This window comes from Onychostoma macrolepis, chromosome 24, assembly GCF_012432095.1.
Source record: "Onychostoma macrolepis isolate SWU-2019 chromosome 24, ASM1243209v1, whole genome shotgun sequence".
In the NCBI taxonomy this organism is placed as follows: Eukaryota; Metazoa; Chordata; class Actinopteri; order Cypriniformes; family Cyprinidae; genus Onychostoma; species Onychostoma macrolepis.
In genome coordinates, this window is record NC_081178.1 from 16,951,625 (window position 1) to 16,971,139 (window position 19,515).

Below are 19,515 nucleotides of genomic sequence, written 5' to 3' on the forward strand. Positions count from 1 at the left end.
CAAAAAAGAGAATCTATTAAAAATGCTGTTCTTCAAATGTTCCAGATTCCTGGAAAAAACATATTTCATTAAGAAGCACAACAGTTTTTTCAACTAATAATAAAAAGAAGAAAAGCAACTAATTAAAATGTAAATGTATATGTTAAAATAGAAAACAGTTATTTTTATTTGTAAATAAATGCAGCCTTTGTGGACATAAGACCCTTCTTTTTAAAAGAAAAAAAAATGGTATTGTATACATCCTAAAAACAAGATAATTTTAATTTCATGAAAATTTGTTAGACTAGCATGACATATTATATCTTGCATTATTTTTCTAACCCATTGTCAGATATATTTATTGTTGTTGTTTTAATACAAAAATCTAACAAAATTGATAAAGAATCATTTAAAATAAGAAAAAAATCAGCTTATTCTCTTATTAAGAGAATATTATACTATTATAGTATACTATATAATATACTATATACAATTTATGCAATTTTCGGATGGTTTTGTGTAATCACAAATCTAAAATAAAGAATAATTACAGTTAATACTGTAATTTCATCTTTAAAATGAATGAGTTCTCATCTTGTTACATTCCCGCAAATGTCAGTTTTCCTGTTACAATTTGTAGAGAGGCACATTTAAGAAATGCAGTGAATTATTTTAAATGATGTCTAAGAGTACTCAAGATAAGATGGAGGATGTTCTCTGACATCAAAAGAATGGAACATCTTTTTTTTACAGGAAGGTTCTTACCTCAGATGCTTCTTGAAACCTTCTGCTTGGGCTGTTCAATAATTACAATGTACCAGAAAAAGATACTATGTAATGGCCAGCAATCAGTGTTGCTTCTGCAATTACAGGCTAAGGCAAGCACTAAGTGGTATAAACACCATCATATTGTCTGGGCCAAGGGTTTATTTCTATTTGTAATCATATTTTTTATTAAATACATGATGCTTGTCTTGTTGAAGGTGATTTATTTTCTTAATTAATTTATTTTAATTATTATTATTGTTTTATAAATACTTACAAAGATCATGTAAGAAATCAACATTTTTCTTCCTCTTTTTCTATCACAGCTACCTCATCCCTAAACTCTCAGCTCCAGCATCTTCAACAGCTCCAACAGCTACAGCATCACCAGCAACAGCATCATCATCATCAACAACAGCAGCAGCAGCAACAACAACAACAGCAGCAACGAGAACGAGAGCAGCGTGAAAGAGACCAACAACAACGAGAACGAGAACGGGAACGTGAACGTGAACGTGAGCAGCACCAACAGCTCTGTGGTCCAACGCATCTCCAGCCACCCAGCCATCATCAGCTCACTCCTCCGATTCAGTCACAAATCTCTGGACCTTCTCCAGGCTCCGCCTCCACCTGCACCTCCTCCAATCATAGCTCAACCCAGCCTCCTCAGTCTCCGCCCCCTCATAGGCAAAACCAATCACCAGCTCACAGCTTGCCATCACCTGTCACACCTCCTCTGCCACTACAGGTAAGACAAAACAAAAAAAACATTTTATTATTTATTTTATTTTATTTTAAAATAACTGGGTGCATTTACTAAACACTTCCCCTTTAAAATAATAACCACACTTTCCTGCATTTATGTTATTTTGCATTCAGCATTTTTATTTATTTATTTTTTTAAACATTAAAGTAATGGGACAAATTCACATAATAACTAAAATAATAACTGCATTGTTTTTATTGTATTTTATTTTATTTTATTTTACACAATTAAAGTGATGGGAGTAATTCAATCAACACTTCCCATTTAAAATAATAACTGCTTTTTTCTGCATTCATATTATGACAGACCAGTATTTATTTGGTTTTGATCTGGAAAAAAAGGAAAAAAGAACAAAAGCTTTAATGTGATATTAAAATAAATTCCTCATATTTCCAGACAGCCGTAGCCAGCAACCTTCCTTGTATTGCTCCTCACCCAGTTCACCTCTTGTTTACACACTAAAAGTGAAGTTATTTAAAGCTGTAATATAAGTTGACTTGTGATGGGGAGCAGCTCCAGAGTGCTGCATGGCACGGGGGCAGTTGAGACCGATCGACTCAATGTAATGACCCCTAAATATGATGTCGCCTCACTTAAAGAACTCATTCTTCTACATTATTCACAACATGTCTGGAAGAATGGAGCTCTGGAGTGAGACGAGGTCTTGGATGAATGTTAGAGAATGGGGCAGTAATTCAATTGAATGATTGAATCTGTCTGGGGAAATCTTGGATATTACAAATATTGTTTCTGGAGGAGGTGCCTGTTTGCCAAGCCTGTCCCTGAAAAAAGAATGAAAATTGAAAGTTTATTGTTAAGAGTTTATCCCAGCCATCTTGCTAGCGACAGCAATAGACTATTATTGGAAATGAAGAGCTGTGGAATATTGAATTAGGAGTAATGATGCTTTTGGTGTAACTTCATTTTAAACAATTTTATGATAATCACTTATTGACATGTTGTGAAAATGTATAGTATATGCAGCCGATTGAACCAGATTAGTTTTCAACATATTTTATCTTTTGCAAATAACATCTTGCATTGGGAAGCCCAAAGAACCATATGCCAGTGTTGACTGGATAAGATGAGTTTGTTGATATTTTATTTCGTTATCTGTTATTGTCATGCAGGCTTATAAAATTGAAACAAACCCCACAGATGGCACACATGAATTGCTGTTGCTTCAGTTAGCTAATGTCTTTTAAAGGGGCCATGTCATATCAAATTTGCCTTGATCCAACATTTTCATTAATAAAAATGAGCATTTATTGAACTAATCTGCAAAATGACTGCAACTTTGTGTACAACTCAAATACAAGAACTTTACCAACATTATCAAATATGATCTGACCCCTTTCAATTTTTATGCAGCTTGTGTTTTAAATGACAAATATAAGTGATGTTTTCATATCTTACTCTTTTAATGTGGTTGTCTATCCATCTGTTCTTCCTCTTCCTCTTCTCATCTGGCTGAGTCGGTCACTAATAACATGCCCTCCTCCCTACATGTCCCAGTGGTTTCATTTCGGTTTGAGAGAGGCCAGGGTCGCCTCTCCGTCCTTCCCTGCATTCATCAGCGTCACAGCCCTTATTGCTCTGTGCTGTACCACAACCCCACTTCCCCTTCCCCCTTTTTATGGCTGCCATCAGTTTAGTCATTTATTTCACCTTCTGTCCCTCTGCCCAGCCTGTATACTCACCAGCTGGATCCTATGGGGCCCCACATTTAATGGTCTCCAGAGCCCAGAACTAGTGGTTTCCGAGGGATTCCTTAGGAAAGGCCAGCCATATATTTCTTCATTTGCAGTTGAAGCACACCTGATTCGATCTGTCAAGTTATCATCAAGCCTTTCTGATACATGATTCAGAATTGAGTAAATGGGAGGGAGTGGCAATGGGGCCTCCAAAAGCTTGGCTTTAATGCGTGATGTTGCCCACCTCATTGGCTAGATGCATCCTCAGGGCTAGATGTTTGTGAATTGTCTTAAATGTGTATGATATGCACACATATTTTAATATATATTTGTGGATGAGGGTCATGTAGCTGTGTTGTAATTGTGTAATTGTATTCCTAAAATGCTTATACATTATTCTGCTTTTTACATAGCTTTTTACAAAATAAATGAATATTGATACACAGCTCACAAAGTCAGTTAAATTAATTTAAATGACTTTTTAATAATTTTCAAAGTAAGAGAAAATGTCCTTGATGATATTGTGACAATCTTAGAGTCATCTTTATACAGTTGAAATACTGCTTTAAACCAAGGCAAAAACTGCATTTGGACCCAGGACAGAGCCTTGAGGAACACCCTTCACCTGGGGTGTGTTAGTAGGTCTTCTCCACAGATTTTTAAATATGAGGCATTTGAGTGTTTGAAACACTTTCACTTACCAAGGTTTTCACCCAGGCAGAACTGCTTGAGGACCCAGGACAAAGCCTTGAGGAACACTGTTCGCCTGGGGTGTGTTGAAAGAGCTTCTCTATATGTTTTTGAGCTGTACCTGCTGATTTTATCCCAGTGGTTCATGATTAGATTTTACTGCTAAGAGTTATATGTGATCCTCTTGTTAATCCAAAGAGAGAGCAGCACCAGAGACGACATCACTGTGTGTGAGAGTGAGAAAAAGAGAGCGATAAGTGTGCATGTATGTGTGTGTGTCAGGAGGGGTTTGAAGTTCCTGCTTCATGGGGGTCCACATTACCACTTAACCAATGTGATTGTGTTTGTGTGGCAGGGTTTGCAGGCTGCCTGTCCTGTGGGGCTGGAGTTGTAATTGGGCTTATGTCTATGTCTGCTTGAAAAAGTTATAGCATACTTCACCAGAGTGGTTACTAGCCTTTAGGGACAGCCACAGTTAGGCATTGCGAACACCTAGAGAATTTTGGGAATGTGTATTTCCAGGATCTGTCATAATTATCCCTTCTGGTCACACAGGAACCTCCCCGCCCTCTTGGTTTCTCTTGCCTCCCATTCCTCTCTTTGGGTATAATCATTTTAGTAAGGGAGGGCAGACAGGTCTCCTATTATCTGAAGACACCTAAAGGCCCCGATAGAGGCCTTCTGTTGCTGAACTGACAACATGACAGCGTGTTAGCATCCCACTCTGATAATACCACAGTCAGTGTGTCCAGTGTACGAAGCTAAGTGCTCACCGTCTGCACTCTCTCTCCCTCTGTCTCTCTCTCATTTTTCTTGTCTCGTCTTTTTCTTTATTTGGTCAAAAGTTCAGACAGGTTTTTTTTTGTAAGTCTCTGACCCCGAGTTCCTTTAGACAGTTCAATTTTATGATTTTCCAGTAACATTTTTCTGTAGCCAGTAATGTTTTTACACTGATTTCAGTGGAGATTCATGCTTGTTTCTTTATTTTAGTCCAATAACAATCTACCAAAACTAGCATTAATAATGACAACCATTACTAAGCCTATATTTGGATAAATGTGGTGGCATCATTTAAAATTATAAATGTATTGTAACATATAATAAATGTATAAAATCTAGGAATACACTGTTCATCAACCGTTCACTGAAACAAACTGATTTGCTACAAAAAAATTTATTAACTATCTACTTTTTCTCCAAAAAGTACTATTTACACAATTTTAAGGAGGAAAAATGTGCTTGAATGGATAGTTTACCTAAAAAAAAGGTCATTATTTGCGCCCTATGTCATTTTGAACATGTATAACTTTCATTTCTCTATGCAACACAAAAATAATATATTTTGAATAATGTCTCTATGGTTTTTGTCCCTACAACATTGTTTTAGACCCAGTTGACTTTATTTTGTTATTTTATTTTATTTTATTTCAAAATATCTTCTTCTGTGTTATACAGTTTTGGAATGACTCAAGAGTTAGTAAGTGATGATAGAATTATCCTTTTTTTGGTGAACTGTTAGTACCATTGGTACTTTTATTTAGCTAGCCTACTCCACAACACTGTTATCAAAATATTACCATAACAATCATTTAATCCCAAAATTTTAAACTTCTCATATCCATCTTCCTTTCTGTTTTTGAAAAACTGTGATTCTTTTACCTCACAGCAAACTCTCCTTTTGAGAGGCAGCATTAAAAAAAGAAACAGGGGAGGTAGAGACAGGCTGTTGTGACGACAACCAGACGGTGGAGATTATGAAATTTGCCTAAGTGTGTTAATTGGCTGATTAGCGGGGTGGCTGGATTTGCAGGTGCTGATTGATTGGAGCGACGGGGTTTCTCCACGCTGAGGGGACTCGGGGATTTGAGGAGGAGGGGGCAGCTCGGTGGGCAAGCCGGTTACACCGGAATTGATCTTAATTAGATCTGAGAGACCTGCCACAGCAGAATGGTCACAGCGATTAAAATGAAAAACAGGAGAAATTACTGATCAAATTAATCATAATGTCAGCCTACAGCTGTAGGTCTGCTGTAATTTGCCACTCCACTGGCTTACATCAGCCCTGAGCCACACGCACACACACTGATCTGTGGCACAGAGAGAGAGAGAGAGAGAGGAGAGCAGGGCAGACCATCCACACACACACACACACACACACAGCCAGGGCATACTGATATAGGCGCATATACAGTATATACACTCATGTTGTGACGAATGGTTGCTCTGCTATTTGTGGAAACTGTGATACATGATACATTTTTTCAGGATTCATTGATGAATAGAAAGTTCAAAGGAGCAGCATTTATTTGAAATAGATTTTTTTTACATTATAATGTATTTAATGTCACTTTTTGATCAGTGTAATGCATCCCATTTCCCAGCATGTAAAACTTCTATTCACAGTTTGTTCACTATCAGTCCTTGACTTTGCCATTGTGTCTGCCTCCATGGTTCCAGGGCAGACAGGAAAGCAGAGAGAGAGACAGGAGAAACAATAAGGGTACAGAGAGATCTCCTGTCTGGGTGTTTGTCTGGACAGTCTTAGCCAAAGGGTCAAGGTTTGGATGGTTATCCAAAACTACACCGTTCTGATGACGAAAACGTGTGTTCATTGCTGGCCATTTTCATTTTCAATTTTTTTTTTTTTTAATGTAAAATAAAAACTTTTTTAAAGACATTTAAAGGCATAGTTCACCCAAAAAATAAGCAAAGCCGATTCCATAAGCCAAGATGAGTAAATTCAAATTGTGTGCATCTACATGGTTCTGAATCTGCGCTACCTAAATAACTGACATTGGGACAGCTGTAACGGACCGTTTTCTCCAGGTATTATAGACCACCTCGGGCTTAGCTGTCTCTCTCCCGTCTCTCAGACAGAGTGGCTGTAAGGGTCTGCCTGGACCCCCGACCCAGAGTCTTACAGCAGTAATTACAGGCTACTGCCTGGTATTCAGCCAATGCCAATTTACTGCCTCAGCATATGGACGACTCACCCCTGTCTCCTCTAGCTCTCTCCGTCTTGCTCTGCCGTTCCTAACTTTAATCGCTCTCCCCTTTCCCTCTCACCTAACCCCTTTTCTGTCTCTCTCACTCGTTCATACTTTTCCTCAACCTCTCTAGACTGTACTGCGCCCTTACTTGTCCATCTTTTACCCCCGCTTTCTCTCCCACTCGCCCATCGCTCTAAGACACACCCCTCCTGATGTACTGATGTGTGCCACGGGAGGCTCAGACCCACGAGTGCTGCAATTACGCCGGCCTCTTCTCCTCCGTCCTTTCTATTTCTCTGCTCCTCTCTTCTCCTTTCCTCTCATCTACCTCCCTCTGTCTTTGTCCATTCTCCACCATTCTGCAGCAATCAGGCATCATTATAGCTCGCTCCTGAAACCCCTTCCCTGCCAAGGTCAGGCGCCCTTCCAACACACAAATGATCACGGACAGACACGTATACACACATGCCGATTTTGTCTTTCGTAATGCCCCCTAAAAACATATTTCTGTCTCTCACATGGACCCCCAACCTCTTTATTATAATAAAACAGCCTAAAGGCTCCCGTCCAACCACTTGTCAGCAGAGAGCACTTTTCACAATCCAATCAATTCCGACTGGATAAAGTCAAGCCCTGCTCTATTTTTTTTTTCTTGTTGAATATCCCATTTCACTTGTTAGAGGTACTAGAGTACATAATAAAACTGTACAGTGTGTCATGTTGACATTAATAATGTGTGTAACATTTTGCTGTGTAACGGGCTGCCTAAAGAGTGTGTAATTAGGTTGTAGGATTATTTAATGTAGGATTCTTTTATTGTGTTTTGTTAGATTTTAACACAGTACTTACCATGGAGCAGAAGTTCATTTTAATGGAAAATAAATATTTAACCTCTTTTCTGTATTCATTTTTCCTTCCCTCACTTGTTTTATCCATGCCCTGTATGGTCTCTCTTCGATCTCTTCTATTTTTTTCTTCTTCCTTCTCCCCCTCTCTCTCACTCACTCACTCACTCGCTCACTCATTAATGCAGCCCAATAGACAGCCCTTCTTAAGAAGGCAGAAAATTGCCTTACATAACGCAACTCCCACTATATGAAAATACAAATGTGCACTGGTGACTGAAGCAGAAAATAAGACTATTGCCCATCAACAGCAGCACAGCGTTTGGTATGAATAATTATAAGGCATGTGATGCAGCCAGTGAGGAAAATCTGGGTGCTGAAAGCAAAGCAACTTTTTATTTACCCAAAATGAGGGATTATTTTCAGAAAAAAAAAGAAAAGGCAGCAATGGGGCACCTAGTAAGAAATAAAAGACTTCCAACTGTAGACATTTGGATATGACAATTTGACATTTACAATAAGTAACTTGGAGTTTTGGATATTTGGAGTAACCAGTTTTATTAAAAATCCATTATGATTATAATAATAAAAACTTAGTATCATGAAGAGTGTGACTGTAAAAACAGATGGAGAAAATAAGTTGACTTCTTTTTTACCACAGCAATAAAAAGCAAACTTGATTTAATATAAAGAAACAGAGTTTATAATATTGTTTATTATAAAACCATTATTGCCCATTTTTAGTGTTTATTTTACAATTTAAAACATAATTTTGACAATCCCCATTCAAGTTGATAGAGGCTACACATACGCCTATTACTTAGATTAAAACAAACAAACAAACAAACAAACAAACAAAAAACGGTGCATGGGAATGTCATCAAGTTGGCCTCTAAATGAATTGTGATTGAGTAAATTAACTGTTCTTCTATCACTTCATCTCTCTTTCTCTCTCTTTTACTAAATAATAAGGGTGATCTTCAAGGTTCTGTCCTGAGCCCTATTCTGATCATTTTTTTTCTTCTATAACTCCTCTTCTTCGTTGCTACAGTATTTATGCCTCCTTCACAAATATCATAAAAGTAATAAATGAGGCATGTTAACACAGGATAATGGTGTGGTTATGGAAAACACATTTATAACAAGATTCAACACTTGTTAAGTTTGTTCTGAACCCTGTAAACTGCCCAGAAAAACACAGAAAAATCTGATCAATGTTGTGTCCAAATGTTGTCAATTCATCACTCCACTTAGGGATGAGTGTGTGTGTTAAAGTTTAGTTTAGTGTATTTGCATGTGTGTGTGTGTGTGTGTGTGTGTGTGTGTAAATGGATGCGTGGGTCAGGTTTGTGTTTGTGTATTATCGATCGGACCTCTGACCACATCATAGCCACAGAGCCCTGCTCAGTCACCATTAATCTCTGTGCTCCAAGTTCTCAAATGGCAGCTGGCAGCCCCAGCTCCAAACCCAACCATTTCTCTTCATTAGCTCGGCTCACTCTGAGACGCCATGCGGAGGAGTAATCATTTACCATTATTCTAGTTATGAAACTCACACACAGCTGACGCTGGGCTTTATTGAATAGAGGCCATCAAAAGATCACCAGCCATTGATTAAGCCAATATTAAAGTCATTCAAATGCTGGATCTGTATGTCAAACAACAGCAAGTGAAAAGAGATGGCATTCTGTTTAAATGCCGGAGAGGAGAATTTGACATGATGAATTAAAATAGTTGAAGTTTCCTTAAATAGAGACCCGCTGTTCTGTAGTTTTTCACTTAGATTAAGATGTGCAATATTTTGCTTTCAGTCATTTAAAGACAGACAACCATTGATCATTTTGCATTTGATGTTTTTATTATTTTTATCAGATTTTTTATCACAGGAAATTACAGGGGAGATTAAAAACCTGGTGGAGACCTGGTCTCAGGTGGGCATCAGAAATATAATATCAACTTTTCACAAAACTGATGGTCTCTTGAAAAATTTGTTTTCCAGTAGTAGCAGGTCAGAGTCATACTGTTTAGATATTTTTTTTTTCTTACGGAAATACTAGTGCTATATGTGTAACACTGCAGTCAGCAGTTTTGCTTGGAACTTTAGTTTTGCTGCAAACATTTTCATTAATCAATCACATGGAAATGTGGCCAAAAACATTTGGGGTAATTTTTCAGTAGGAAAAATGATAAAAGATGGAATTTGTAAATATATAAATAAAATATACATTTATTCAAACCATACTGGAGGTTACCCAGGACTGCCTCTTTGCAGCAAAAATAGAGCAAGGATGACTGATGGCTTAAAATTCTCATATGGATTTTAAGGGCTATAGTTATGGAAGCAGGATTTTATATAATGACACCAAAAGCAGTTAATTATGCTTGGAGTTAATGAGTCACATGATTGACGGTCAGCACTGGGCAATTCATCACATCTTTATAGGTACATTTGTCATTAATTTCCTTCCTTGTTCCTCTGTCATTTGCATTCTGGCCCGTTAAATGTGACCCCTTTTGCCCCCTCTTTTCCCAACAGTTGTGCTTTTTATCTGATGAAGTGCAGCATTTTAAACAGCCCTTGTGTGCGTGTGTGAAGATGAGGCCCTTTATGCCGCCACACAGTTTTCAGCGCAGTGCATCATGGGAGGGCTGACCCAAGACTTTCAGCTTAGCTTCTTCAACTTTACAGCGTTGCACGTCTCTTTATTCCTGTTTTTCTTCCTCTAGCTTTTTACTCTCTCACCTATTCTTCCCTCGAGTCGGTATATTTCTGTTTTTCTCTCAGCTATTTATTTATTTGTCAATGGGAAGGTGAAATGGGGCTCTGTAAGTAGCGTTGGTAGTGTGAGGAGTCCAGAGGAGACAGCAGGTGATGTGCTCCAGGGGTCCAACAGGGGAGCTGAGGTGTTTGGGACAGTCTAATGGTGTTTTGATGTACCCGGGCAGAGGGGAGGCTCCAGGCTGGGGAACGTGGGAGAAAGAGAGAGGGTTTTTTGAAGGAGGTAGCATAAGGTCTGGAAGTGACGCTGGGGAGACTGTGAGCATGCTCAGATGTGTCACTTCTGATTATGTCCACTCTCTATAATGCAAAAACAGAGAGACAGAGAGAGCAAGGGGGAAAAGAAAAAAGGGTGAAACAGAGGTGTGATCATCTTAGGAATTGCTATGATGCAGAAACAATTTTCTGTCGGCTTTTCAGATGTTTAATAGCAGTGCTTGTCAAATCTGGCCAGACACCGAATCTATTGTTTATTGTCACATTTAACTGACAAAGAAAAGCTGCACATTGAAAAAAACAATGTCAATCAGTATTTTTTTCCAGATAACATACCTTGAATTAAGGTTTTTTTTTTTCTTTTGGCTTTTTAGATGTTTAATCGCAGTCCTTGACTGACTGAAGACTTTCATAGCATCCTTATTTTGTAGAATTGTATGATTTTCAGATAATATATCTTGAATTAAAGTGTTTTTATTACCTAATTAGCTATTTTAAGCATTTGTTTTCTTTAATAGGCATTGGCATTGGAATAAGAAAGTTTGGCATTGGAATAAGAAAAATCAATTTTGATTTTTACATTAATATTCAGTGAAAACATGTTTTAAAGGGTTTAAACAAGGCAAAATTACTGATTTAACCAAATTACAATACAGATATTATCCTATGTAATATGAACTTTATTTTATGGATTTTCTGATGTTATTTTCCCACATTCATCATGTTTTTTAGAACCTTTTTTTATCTTTGAAGATGGTTTTTTAGCTTATTTTTTTACCTTTAGTGTTAGCAGAAGCCTGTCCCTTGAGGCCTGCTTCTTCCTATTGTATTAGCAGAGAAAGCGATTAAGTCTAAATTTGTAGTCTGAACGGAACAGGAGGAAAATGAACTCTAGCTTTTGGAGTGCTCACTTTGATGTCCAGAAGTCCCTTGCCATGGTAACGGCAAGCTGTTTTTTCCCTTGTTCAGGAGATTACATGGGTTGTTGCTCCATCTGACCCCGCTGGTCAAACGGCCATTGCAGGCCTCGCAGAACTTAATAGAGTTTAAAATTTACTCACCCACTTGCCGTGAGGCGCAAACCATGTGTAAGAAGGATCTCTTTCTTTCTTTTTCTTTCTTTCTTTCTTTCTTTCTTTCTTTCTTTCTTTCTTTCTTTCTTTTAGTAGTTTAGCTGTTTCAAAACAGTGTAGCTTTTCCAGTAACAAGCTTCTACTAGCTTTCTCTAATCAGTAGCAATTCAGCACAACAAAATTGGAATGATTTCTGAAGTATCATGTGACACTGAGGACTTGGTTAACGGCTGCTGAAAATTCAACTTTGCCATCACAGCAATAAATTGTATTTTAAAATAGATTTAAATAAAGAATTATTTAAGAATTGCTGCATTGGTGAGCATAAGAGACAAAAACATTAGAAACTTATTAGATCAAGTCCTCTCTATCAAACCCCTTCAACTTTAACCTAAGAGGAGAAAAAGTGACCGAGAAAGAACAGGCGTTTTGTCACATTTACTGAGAGGTTTACCTGCTGCTTTTCTGTAAAAAGGATGCCAGCTGTTTAGATCCACACACAAAGATACAATCAACACAAATAGTGGAGCGGTAACGTGGTTTCCTGCCTCCCCACATGGCTCCAAGTGGAGGCAGCCTGGCGGAAAATCACCTGTTTAGATGACAAACACTGCAATCCCCTGCAATCCACGCATTCTCCATGTCTCCTTCCTGCTGCCCCCTAAGTTACGGACTCTTAATCCGCCCCGCTGTGCTGCTGAGTGTTTTATAATGGGCTTAAATATTATTGATCGCTCCTAAAATGACAAGAATGAAACAGTAAACAATAACTAAACAATAAGGCCTTTTCCATATATGCCAAACATATAAAAACGTTTAAATATAAACTATAAAGATCATTGATTGCATGAATTGTTTAAGGTTTACAGATATCCTCAAAATGAAAATATTATCAATTCTGATTGATGCTGATATATTGCCAATAACCGATAAAAGACCAATATTAAAGTCTATGTTATATAAATCTATAATCAATTAAAGCCACATTTATTTATTCAATCCAGTTTTTTATTCAATTCAACTATTTCAATTCAGTTCAATTGCTGTGTTGATGCTGTATTTCATCAATTTTGAAACACGTTCAGTTCAAATATAAGCATGGTTTACAAAAGGCAATAGTGCCATTATTCAGTTCAATTCAGTTCAGTATCAGTGCCAATGTGGCAAATTTAGTGTCATTATCTGGCTCAATTCAGTTCAAATTTTGTTCTCATTCAATAGTGCTAGTGCAGTAAAATTGGTAATATTACTGAATATTAATTGCCTTATAAACCCCAAACGAGCAAGCCAGAGGCCACAGTGGCAAATAACTAAAATTTCAAAACTAAATAAATAAAAAATTAAGCACACTTAAAACTATACTCATTGTTTTTAAAAGCTAAATTTTAGGCGTAACCTCACAACATTATAAAGTACTTACTTACTTAATCCTCTTCATCCCAAGTTAGACATAAGATTTATAAAGTACAGCATGCAAAATACATATTCATATGTTAGATGATGACAGACCTGAATGTTAAAATCTAAGAAATTAGCTTGCAGTATTAAAAAAAATATCCAATACGAGTCAATAATGATCATTTCAAAAGCAAATTTACAATTTAGCGGTACACTTCATCTTTAAGATAATTGCAATGTTTGACTCTCTTCTCAAGTTAAGCTAGGAAATGAACTAAAGCAGATTCAGATGTCAGTGGATCGCTGAAGATGATCCTATATGTATCAGCCCATATAATTCACCGGCCTTATCATTCCAGGAGAACGCGTTTCATCTACTCCGTCAGAAAGAGAGTGAAGGGAAGAGAAAGAGAGAGTGTTTGCCCTCAGATAGGGTGAGAGGATTATCTATGAATTCAATCCCTGCTTGATATTGCCATCCTTGTCCATCTCTCTCTCGTGTGCGCTTTCTCTCTGCATCTCACCCCCTCTCAGAAATACATGTTTTTATTATCTGAAGATGTTAGTCCGAGATAAGATGCTCTCTACACAGACACCTTTCCTGCAGTCACAAAGCTATTCTGCTTTTCTATTTAACAGAATAAGCTTTCACAGTGTCACTGGGTTACTCGGCAAGCGATTTGAAATTTTACTAATGCGCGACAATAAAAAGGATGAGCGCATTAGACGAAGCGTTGAGAAATAATTTGCGGTTGTTTTAAAGTAGCATCTCCATGCTGCCTCTGCATACAGAGGAATCATTTGCAAATCTCTTGACAAATTCTGAAGATGAAAGGCTGAAATGTCCTGAAGTCTCTGAGAGCTTTTACCACTCACAATAGCCACATGGTGAGGCATTGAGGAGCTAAAATCGTTGCCCTTAACATTTTGGGTCGCTGATATTATCAACTGGCACTTGACTTTTGCAGAAGGACAAAGAAACGCCGGCCACAAAGAGGCGATTTCTGTGATTAGTGATAAAAAAAGGGTGACTTTCAGTTCAGGGGACATAGTATCAATCTCAGCCAATTTTAGGCCACCAACATGAAATATGATTTCATAAGACAAATGCGGTGTCATTCTTAATGTGCTTAACCTTTACTGTCAATGAAAAAGTATTGATCGCTCCGTGGTATTTTCTCATCATTTGATTTCAGAGAGCCTGGTAATATATGATGGTGTGATAAGATGAAAGATGAATGGCAGCTGAATGCTCTCACTTTAACAAAGCTGAATGGCCCCCGCTGAGAGATGGGGGGTGCGGACAGAGGAGACAGGAAACAGGAGGAGAATACAGGCTGAAATTTGTTAGACATGGTTACTTCCTTGGATCCTTCTGCTACTTCTTTAGTTCACCCAAAATTTAAGATGCTGTCATCATTTACTCATCCTTGTGTCATTCCAAACCTTCCTCTTCCACAAAATAAAAAGGAAAGATTGCTCTGGCAATGCTTCATAAGTGTGCAAAAGAATTGATTTTTTATTGCTCATTTTTTATGGATCATTTTAAATTGCTAAAAAGTGACAGTAAAGACATTACTAATTTTACAAATAATTTCTGTTGCAAATAAATACTGTACTTTTGTACTTTCCATTTGTTAAAGAATCCTGAAAAAAAAAAAAAAACTGTCATGGTTTCGACAAAAATTAAAGCACAACTGCTTTCAACATTGATAATAATAATGTTTCTTGTGCACCAAATCAGCATATTAGAATGATTTCTGAAGGATCATGTGACACTGAAGTAATTTGCCATTACAGAAATACATTTTATAAATGTTAAAATGTTTAAAATATATTTCAATAGAAATAGTTGTTTTAAACTGTAATAGTATTTCTCAATATTACTGTTTTTACTGTGCATAAGAGACTTAATTGGTTAATAAATTTGGTTAAATTAATTTGGTAAAAAGCGACCAATGCATTATTCAGAATTTCTCTGTTCATGTTATACAGAAGACCGTAAGCCATACAGATTTAGAATGCTGTTCGGGTGACTAAATGATGACAGAATTTTAATTACAGGGTGAACTATCCCTTTAAAGCACAGTGGCATCAAAAATATCATCATCGTACACCTGTGAACTCTTGTTCTGACAGCATCTTTTGGGATTATACGCTTCGTGATTCATAGCAAAAGCAAACTCAGAAGTTGTCAAAAAAGAATAGCAATTTGATTTCAGAAATAACCTGCTGTCTATATCACTGTTGACTGCCATTAGGATATGCTGTCTTTTTTACTCTTTCTGTCTGCTGTCACCACGCCTGTTCTCCTCTGTCTGCTCGGAGCGCTGTTTCCATTACTGCCTCATTGTGATGAGTAATTGGGGAGTCTGTGTGCAGTCCTGCGTGAGCTCTTGATCTACTTAAAGAACCTAATAAGCCTGTATTCTGCAGCCCTGCAACCAAATAAGCACTGCATTCACCCGGCTTATTAGAAGGTTAGCTTGATTTATTCACCTGTGTGTTTGTATGTGTGCTTGTGCTACATGGCAAATCGCTACAATGAGGAGAAATCAACCACAGGGGTTAAAATGAGAAAGAAACGGGGCAAAAAAAAAAAATAAAAAAATGAAAGTAAAACTCTTGTTTTAAACCAGTCCCATTTTGTCTGTTACGGGGAAGAGAAAGAAATGTGTCTACATCTGGAAAAAAAAAAAAAAAAACCTGAAAACAATAAAAGGTCTTTAATGCCTGAGGTGGGAAAATATAATTTTTTGGAGGTTTGATATTTGCCTAATGATGTGAGGTTTTTAGAAAATTAATCATAAAAAAAATGTATATTCCATTCCATCTATCTATCTGTCTGTCTATCTGTTTAGCTTATTTTATTTTATTTCTTATTTATTTTTTCTCAAAAGTGAAAAAAAAGCATACTGTCATTTAGCATAAAGCTAACAATTTTAAGGTTTTTTTTTTTTTTTTTTTGAATGAAAAAGGGGTCGGGGGTCAGTGGGGACACATTAACTGCATTTTTCCTTTTACGGGTTTTTTTTTGTTTGTTTTTTTAAAAGAAAAATCAGGTTTATTTTGAACAAAACAAAACAAGTGAATTGTAAAAAAGTGAATTGTCTTTTCCATTGGGCCTGTACATTGCAATTTGTTGAATGAATGAATGTATAAATAAATAAATACATTTTAAAAGTGATTGTATAGTGATATATAGCATAATAGTTCTCTGACTTACTGTAATCAATGTGCCGAATCATTAGTTTCTGATTTGTGTTCACTTCCTCAGCTCAACCCTCTGGCCAGTCAGGCAGCGGTTGCCGCAGCAGCAGCGATGGGTTCAATTGCCGGGTCACAGGTGTTTGGTAATGCTCTCTCCAGCCTGCAGGGGGTCACTGGACAACTGGTCACCAATGCACAAGGACAGGTACCTATATACACACACGCAGCACATTTAAAAGATGTGTACATATGAAATGCACATGTAAGCGAAAGTCTGCCGCACATTAATCACAGGACTGTAAGTCGAAGGACAAGTAAACATTCTTCTGAAACAGTCTGAACATGATTTCCTTTATTAGTATAATGTAACCCAGATACCCAAATCCAGTCTTCAGTACTGACCTTCGTGCCCCGTCTTTAGCCCCGATAGAGCGAGCCCGAGAGGGGCGTTGTGTTTAGATTGGACAGCAGCGTGGGAGTGCAGGGGATAAAATGCTGACCTTGTCATATTTACGGGGCCGGCTGCAGAATTGTTCCATCAGTATCCAGAGGCTTGAACGATGAGGCTTGTCAGACCAGGGCCCTATCTAATGAATCATCTTATCGCAGGTGCGCACTGCTCCCATATTAAAGGAAAGATTGTATAGCCAATGTGCCCTTTCACGCTACAGACGGCATTATTTACCTTAACCCTTGTCTCATTCCCCTCCTCGCATTGACACTTTCTCTTCTGTAATACGACAGAAAGCATTGTTTGAGAAATCGCACACTGGGGGCCTCTTTATGTAGCCTACCCGCACATATTGAAGGCTTTATGGATGCTTTTAACAGTTTTGGCTGTAAATGTAATCAAAAATATCTAATGATGTTTTATATGTAAAAGGAACCATATAATCGTGCACAGTGAGGACAGTACAATAAATCAGCTTATCAACTTTCAAAAGGGAGGAGAAAATAATCTCCATATCTTTTGTTGTTGACGTCAAAACCAACTCATCTATAATCTAGTAAAAACTGGCCACATAAGGCAGATGCATCTGTATATATACATTTATTACACAAAAAATATATGTAATAAACACTAACTATTATATGTAATACTGTTCAGTTTGTGGTCAGATTTAAAAAAATAAAAATAAAAATCTTATGTTACTTTTATTCAGCAAGGATGCATTAAAGTAATTTTAAAAAATTGGTCTTTGGTTAACAATAAGCAATTGTTAGTCACTTGACATGATCCTTCAGAAATTATTCAAATATTTTGATTTATTGTCAATGTGGAAAGAGTTGTGCTGCTTAATTTTTATTTATTTATTTATTTGTTATTTTTTGGAACGTGTGATATGTTTTTCAGGATTATTCGATGAATGAAAAGTTGGAAAGAACAGAATTTATTCAAAATAGAAATCTTTTGGGACAATATGATATCTTTGCTATCATTTTTTAACAATTTAACATCTTTGCTGAATAGAAGTATTAATGCTTTTCCAAAAACAAAAAAAAGTACTGATAATAGCCATATACTGTATATACTGTATATATATATATATATATATATATATATATATATATATATAACTTTAATTTTACATTTCTTTTTCGGTACTTTTTTTTTTTTTTTTTCCATTCTGGTACTACTTCACCCCCCCACCACCTATTTACTTTTAAGTTTAATTTTTTTTTTTTTTTTTTTGGAAGTTGAGCTTTAAACCAAAGACAGATTTCTATCACTTCATAATAGACAATACCATTCTTTGAATCTTGAATTAAGAACTACTGTTTTCAGGTATAACCTTTTGATGAATATTTTTGTGTTTTATGTACAATTGAATTGAGAATCATGCACAGTTCCTGTCTATATGAAAAATAAATTATATTCCCTACTTGTTTGGTGTATGATAAATTGTCACTCATATGAGAAGATGCCAAGTGTGTGCATGTTACCTAACAAACTGGTATGGCCTTGTCTATACTGAAGGTGCCTGCAGGGCTTGGCTGGACGTATCGGCATGGCGATGCCGTTGATGGGATGCGCTGTGTGTTTGTAGTGTCGTGGCGGCTGACACTGGCTGACATAATCAGGTCACTGAGACGGTCAAAGCCCAGGGCTACAGGCTCTGCTCTCGACCTTATTACTGACGCACATTATTCAGTTTGAGCCTGCTAAAACACCCACCACCCTTTTGAGCCTCGTCCCCCGCCCTTCTTTTGCTTTTAACATTAAAATGATACTAATACAGGCCCCAGACGTGGCCAGGGGAACAGCAGATGCTGCCACAAACCAAAAAAAAAAGGAAAAGGTTGGAGTAAAGGGATAAGGCAATGTGTTACTTTAGACTGAAGCACTCTTTGTTTGGTTAGGGTGTTGATTTAGCTCTTAGGCATTAATGTTGGCCAGATATTAGATTACTAAAATAACACAAATGAGGCTGTGTTGCTTTAAGCTCAGTTTATAAGTAGCAGAGTTTTCCCTCAGCTGCCACACAGATGAATATTGTCTCATTTGGGATGAGAGATTGCAAAAGTGTCTTAGAAAAGGATGCATATTGTGTTTGTGGAGGATTGAGGGTTAGTCGACATTTGAAAAAGGAAATAAATAGTGAATGTTGCTGCATTGGAGCAGGCCTGCTGTGATTTTTAATCGTTAATAATGTTATTTTATCTAACTGGAATAAATGTGCAGTTTCAATTTCAGTCACAATTTGCCATTCAAATAAGGAAATGTGAGAATGTTTACAAATACAAATCAAGGATTAACATGTGTAATGGTAAAAAAAAAAAAAAAATTCTTGGTCATTAGAGTTACATACATGGTAAATGGAGTAGGATGAGAAGTCACTTTATTTCTGTGGAAAGAGAAAATATGTGGGAAAATATACACAAAACTACTGTAAGGTACACAGAGACAGTCAAATGTCTTCCTTCATGTGAAATGAAGGCTTGTAGGTTTTATCAGACTGCATATATTATATTATATTATATTATATTATATTATATTATATTATATTATATTATATTATATTATATTATATTATATTATATTATATTATATTATATTATATTATATTATATTATATTATATTATATTATATTATATTATATTATATTAT

At 36.7% G+C, this 19,515-nt stretch overlaps 1 protein-coding gene across 1 annotated transcript in view; it reads left to right on the plus strand.

Moving 5' to 3' along the window:
* pou6f2 (POU class 6 homeobox 2) overlaps positions 1–19,515 on the plus strand; it is a 93,809-nt gene that overhangs the window by 55,508 nt on the left and 18,786 nt on the right. The window contains exons 5-7 of the mRNA XM_058765718.1: positions 1,071–1,492; positions 13,555–13,629; positions 16,473–16,610. Of these exons, the coding sequence (XP_058621701.1) occupies positions 1,071–1,492; positions 13,555–13,629; positions 16,473–16,610 (635 nt within the window). The remainder of the gene's footprint in view (positions 1–1,070; positions 1,493–13,554; positions 13,630–16,472; positions 16,611–19,515) is intronic.